Below are 6,225 nucleotides of genomic sequence, written 5' to 3' on the forward strand. Positions count from 1 at the left end.
CATTCGATTTATTTTCTTGTTCTGTTTCCCTTATTGTACCGTTGCTTTCTTTTCGCAACACTCTTCTTCCTCTCTCTCTCAACTCAAAATCAATTTTCTTTTTTCTAAAAAAACCCTCCTTCAGCCACCGCCACACTCGAGCATCGCCACCTTGGCCACCGGAACGAGCTGTTGTCTTTGCCACCATTAGCACCGCGCTTCTCACTCACTCTCTATGGTCGACCTCGATGGTGGTCGTCACCAGTGAACTGAGTTGAGCGACTCCGATGTGAGGTTGCACCAAGTCTTGATCTCACGACTCCAATCTGTAGTTGTGTGACTCAGGTGACTTTGGTGTGTGTCTCCACCAAATTAGTAAGAGAGAGAGAGAGAGAGAGAGAGAGAGAGAGAGAGAGAGAGAGAGAGAGAGAGAGAGAGAGAGAGAGAGAGAGAGAGAGAGAGAGAGAGAGAGAGAGAGCATTGCGGGGTTAAGCGGCACACATAGGGTCGACATTGGCGACCATCGTGGCGATGCACAACAGGACAACACTAGTGACGGTGGTGGTGGTAGTGGCTGGCAACGACGAAGCTGCCAACCACGGCACGGCGATGCAGAGTATGGAAGAAAAAGAAGAAGAAAGAAGAAAAAAAGGAAAGAAACAAAGAAAAATGGTTTTTTTGAAAATATCCATCTTCAGTTTAGTTAGACCCCACAGCATAAATAACGCATAGTTCTTAAGTTGGCATGCCAGGGAAGCAAATATCCTCTACATTCCACTCCATTGAATGGAAGGACCATATTAAGCCGAATCTGAAAAAGTTCCGTAAAATATCCCTATTTTACTAGGTTTTAAGGAGCCTTATATTCATGTAGTCTTCCTTTAGTTATTAGTTTAAATTTTTAGAATAATTGACTGTGATATTACAAAATTTTACATGGTAACAAAATTAGGTTCCGCCTCTATTTATTAGGCATGTGCGGCTCTTGGTTTGTTGATTCCATGTGTTGTTCCCGTTCTAACTTGCATGTGAGAATGGTGTTAAAGTATCAATCCCACATCGCTTGTTTATAGGATTTCGATGGGTCTTATCTTCATGTTGTCTCTCTTTACCTATTAGGTCAAATTTTTGGGTTAATACCATGAAAAACCCTAAACTAGTACATCTGTGACAAATTTAACTCAAACTAATTTTTTAACAATAAAAAACCCCAAACTGGTACACTTGTGACAAATTTATTTAAACCAATTTTTTTACAACAAAAAACTCCAAACTGGTATGTTTGCAACAAATTTACCATCCGTTAAATTGGATTAATACCACGAAAAACTATAAAATGGTACACCTGTGACAAATGGAGGGTAAAACATCAAATTGGTACGCCCGTCAACTTTCACGTGTCATCCAATTCATAAATTTAACGGTAAAATTTAACGGAAATTAACAAAAGGTAAAATTGTCACATGTGTACCAGTTTGACCGTTTTTCGTGGTCAAAAAATTAGTTTGGGGTAAATTTGTCACAAGTATATTAGTTTAGAGTTTTTGGTGGTATTAACCCTAAAATTTTTTGTTGGACTTTTTAATGAGCACATTAACTTAATTAAGCAAAAAAAAAGTTAAGGGATTATAATGAACAATGCGAACAGGATTAGGAACTAAACATATCATTACTCCTCTAAAAAGACACACCATTATCAATTTAAACAAATAGCAAATTTCTGCAGACGTCCAAATTTACGTATCAATTAGAACAATCTGTAATAATAAAAAAAAAACTTATGAAATCACTTTAATGTCAAAATACAAATATATGTGCTCGGGTCTAACAATCACGCGTAACGGCAACAAACAGCTATGCAAACTTTCGAATATTCAGTAACATTTATAACTTCATCTTGATATGAAAGCAAGAGATCTCAAGTTCTTGTCCCATTGTAAACCTATATCATCAAATCTACCTTCACGTGAGGGAGATTGCAAAGATATCAAATGTTTTCTATTAGCTTAAACTTCTACATTAACGGTTCAACGCTCGACTTTTACCTTTGTGTGACCAGCAATCTTGAAGTAGCAACATTAGTTTCAGCAATTTCACTGCCTCTTCTGAAGCAGAAACTGAACTGGGTTGACTTTGCAAAGATCTATTTCGGCAAAAGGACACTATAAGTGTCATAAATTGTGTACGGAGATCACTTTGGTGCCATAACTTTTTTTCGGATCACTTTGGTGCCAACTTTTTTGAAAAACGATAACTTTAGTGCCAATGTTGATATGGCTGTCGGAAATCTGACGTGGCTCTTTTTTTTATTAATTTCCGATGCTGACATGGCTTGCCAGAAATCCGACGTGGCTCGCTAGAATTCCGACGTGGCTCTTTTTTTGGCCGGAGTCACTAAAGTGATTTCTTTTCCTCCGACTTGGCACCAAAGTGATCCGAAAAAAAGTTATGGTACCAAAGTGATCTCCGTACACAACTTATGGCACTTATAGCGTCCTTTTGCCGATCTATTTCCAAGCCATTTGGTTGTAGTTGCTAGGATCATATATATTGATTGATCTTTTTTTTTAATGTTTTTTTATATTGGGGACCTCATCAATATTGATCTCCGTTAGGCTAAAATCAAGGTAAAAGATACTTGGAATCATGAGGAGAGTCAGGTGCAGGAAAGGCGAATCATATTTCTGGCGGCTGTGGATAGAGAAAAAAACCCTTCTTTTTGGATAAGTTTTCTGTCTTTCAAGATCTTCATGGGCCAATATTTTCTTGACCCCACTTCACTTTCCAGCCAAAACTTCATGTCGGCTTCTTCTCATTCTCCTCAACAGTTCACTCCATTTCTTGTCCAGTGTCCATCCCCCACCCCCACCGTGCCCAGTTAGGATTATGCGGAGCTGACAGCTGCTAGAGCTGATTGAACTCTTTCCTTTCATGTTTTTTAATGAAGAAATTACCATGTAACTTGGTTTTATTCGAGCACAAAACTGGTCGCCATCCTTTTAGGCTATTTTTGAATGGGGACAGCCATGGCTTTAGTTCAGTTTTGATGCTTGATCAGTTATCGTCTGCGCTGAGCAGTTAACTATCCATGCCAAAAGAACGAATCGGCCTCGGCGTATTTTGCCATTTTCACCTCAGCTTGCATCGAAATCTGACCTGGAATACAATATGACCATAACACAATTATTTTTTTGAAGAAAGAACACAGCAACTGCCATAGATCCTTGTTCTTTTGATCCTTGTTTCGTGAGAGGATCATGGATCCAATCCATGGATTTTTCTGTGTCCCAAGGGCGGGTACAGTGGGGTTGACTTCTTAGAAATGATTAATGGGAACGAAATTCTCTAACGAGGAGTGTTTTTAAAGATCAAATATCCAGTTAGTATTAATCAGTATTAAGTTGGATAAGTATCTCTACTCTACCTTTTCTGTCTTGATTAGTGCGAGTTGATTTGAATGCCGGGTTTGGCTTTCCAGATTGCCGAGGATTCGCAATTCGGAACACGCGTTCCAGATTGCTGTTCACCAGTGAAGTAACGATTTCTGGTAAACCTGGTAATGGGCAGAAGTTAACTTGCTTCTTTACCACATTGAATGAACAAACTTGCTATTCTAGGAAGATTTACCTAAAATGAACTTCTCCAGAGATCTGAAGTTACAAAAAAAGGTTATTTTCCTTTTTCATTGTTTTGGGTATCTGGGGAAAAAACAAACCAACCTACCCTTTGAGCAGGAGATCATGAGGAACCATAAATCTTGATTTCATACAAGGAAACAAAAAACAAATAAAATAATGCAGAAAATACATCAAAAAATTGCACGAGGGTTGTGGATCTATAGCCAAAAAGCCGGAGAATTGTGAGAGAAAGGATGCTGAACAGAGCTTGCATAAAGAAAACCATCAACACTCTGTTTCTTGATGAATCTGTCGCTCTTTGCCTTCTCTTGCTGATCCATTCCATAAAAGAAAGGACCTTAAGCCTGAGAGAGGAGAAGAGAGAGATGAGGGAATTGATGAGGAGCTTAGGGGGAGTAGCTTGCAAAATCTTCGAGGAAGAGGAGCTCGTGTCGCTCCTAAAGTCGGGATCCACCACCGGCAACATGTGATCAAAAGTCTGCATAAAATTCAATCGAGTATCAGCGACTCCTTCGGCGATTTCTCCTTAATTATGATTAGCATCGTCTAAAATATGTCACGCTCAAACCGCCCCAAATTCACTGAAATCAAATGCTGAACTTTTTGGTACTTCAAAATAGGCAGTTTAATAAAAACTATGTCGAGCAAGATAAGAAAGACTATTGGATTTGAAAAAGACCAGAGAAAGATCAAACTCAAATGAAAAGTGAACCAAACTCAACTCTTCTTTAGCAAACCAACAGATTTCTCGTTGGTTCATCTATACTTTCCATTTCCTACTTATGATAAAGTAGAGCTTTTCTGAGTCATGGAACTAACAAATCTATTTAAATTGGTCCGACCCGACAGACATCTTAACCAAATCAAACTGACCCGGCCTAATGGACTACCTCTAATTATACTTGGAATATCAGAGTAAAATGCAATAATCTCAATAGGAAATAGAGCGGATGCTCCATGAGTGTAAGCAAACCTTACAATAAACATTCGAAGCAGTCGATGAAGGATCAAGAAACTCGTCCACGTGCCACCCTGGCAACGTCTCCATCAAGTACTCCGAGATGCTGCTCGTCGAGATCGAGCCGGCGTCACTTGTATGATTCTCATCTTGGTAAGCTCCCAACGGCAAACTTCTCTCGGCTGTCGACACTGATGACGGTGGGCAATTCTGTCTCTTTGCCGAGGATCTAGAGCTCTTCATGTCTGTGCTCAATGCACTAGATGACGATGAGGCTTGGTTGGAGGATGAAGAAGCAGAGAGCTTGACCCCGGTTAGAAGAAACCTGTTGTGCTTTTGGGTGTGCTCGTTGGATCTGTGAATGGGAACATCACATTCTCTGCACAGGATTGCTCTGTCTTCTTGGCAAAAAAGCAATGCTCGCCTCTCCTGAAAAAAGAGAATAAAATTACTGAAAATAATGGAAGAACTATCACTGCGTTGTGTTTTCAACATAAAGGAAGTGTCTAAATTTCGCTGCAGCTGCTTCCATGGAGTTCTGCACCTGACACTATGCAAATTTCTGGAGAAAAATGAAAGGTAACCAACTTTCTGAAACTTACTCTGTATCATTTAGTGCAAAAATAGGACAAATTCCGAAACGGGCCATTCAAATTGAATCTATTATTGTTGAAAACCAATAAAAAAGGACCAAGGAAAGTTTTATGGTATTTACCTGGCAGATGTCACAGAGAGGGGACTCTTTGAAAGTGGGATGGAGAAGAGAGTAACGCATGTGTTTACTGGCGAGCTTGTTGGCATGGTGGACTCGGCGATCACAGTCGTCACAGAGTGCGGCTTCGTCTGCAGCGCAAAAGATGGTGGCTTCTTCTTTGCCGCAGACGTCACATTGGATCTTCATTCTCTTCAAGCTTAGTATTGCACTCTCTCTCTCTCTCTCTCTCTCGGTACTTTTTTCCTCAAAAGGTTTCCCTGGCTCACTTGCAGATATAAAGGGACCTATTGAATTGGGAAAGAGAGGAAGAGACAAAATGTTATGGGTATGGAGGCTTCGAGGGCTATGGCTGAACAGCTAAGAGAAGGGGTCACCTTTCTAGGAAGAAGTCTCTGGATGATTAAACTCTCTCTCTCCCTCTCTCCTTCTTGTTATTCTTCTTGATTTAAGATGAGGAAGCAAGTTGGGTCTGAGAATATGGTTTTTCTCTTTTTGTACCCTTTTGTCAAGCTGAAAAGGTCTAGCTTTGGGGGAGGGGGCTTTCATATGTTGAAAAAAAAAGCTATCACTCTCTCATGCTGAGTGAGAGAGATTGAGAGAGCATGGGAAGCATCTATCTGCACATTTAGTGATCAGCCTTAACTGCTATATTAGATGGAGAGAGAGAGAGAGAGAGAGAGAGAGAGAGAGAGAGAGAGAGAGTTTGTGTCAGCTTATGGCAGGCCAGAGCTGGCTCATTCAATACCCATGATCAAGTTGACAATGAATCTGGCTATTGATATGACATGGGCATTTTCTCTACATTCTTTATGCCTGTGTATATTCATTATGACAAAAAGCTACATGATCATACCCTCTCTAATCTAAGATAATACACAAATTAAAAGTGTCTTCAGAAAAAAAACAACCAGAGGGCACAACTTTTAATTTTCAAA

The 6,225-nt window shown here is 39.9% G+C and overlaps 1 protein-coding gene across 2 annotated transcripts; it reads right to left on the reverse strand.

Moving 5' to 3' along the window:
- Positions 1–3,689: 3,689 nt before the first annotated feature.
- On the reverse strand, positions 3,690–5,968 carry LOC115689972 (B-box zinc finger protein 20-like). 2 transcript variants are annotated; one of them, XM_030616190.2, is made up of 3 exons: positions 5,291–5,968; positions 4,591–5,004; positions 3,690–4,095 (listed from the first exon to the last, which is right to left on the reverse strand). In XM_030616190.2, exons 1-3 carry the CDS (start codon positions 5,474–5,476, stop codon positions 3,718–3,720), a joined length of 978 nt encoding a protein of 325 aa, XP_030472050.1. In that variant the 5' UTR covers positions 5,477–5,968; the 3' UTR covers positions 3,690–3,717. The 2 variants fall into 2 exon arrangements, with proteins under 2 accessions (XP_030472050.1, XP_030472056.1); XM_030616196.2 differs by having other exon boundaries at positions 3,951–4,095; positions 4,596–5,004; positions 5,291–5,957.
- Between the last annotated feature and the right edge of the window lie 257 nt (positions 5,969–6,225).

This window comes from Syzygium oleosum, unplaced genomic scaffold (genome assembly GCF_021117445.2).
Source record: "Syzygium oleosum isolate NSW1041296 unplaced genomic scaffold, Sole_v2.1 Sole_v2.02, whole genome shotgun sequence".
NCBI lineage: Eukaryota > Viridiplantae > Streptophyta > Magnoliopsida > Myrtales > Myrtaceae > Syzygium > Syzygium oleosum.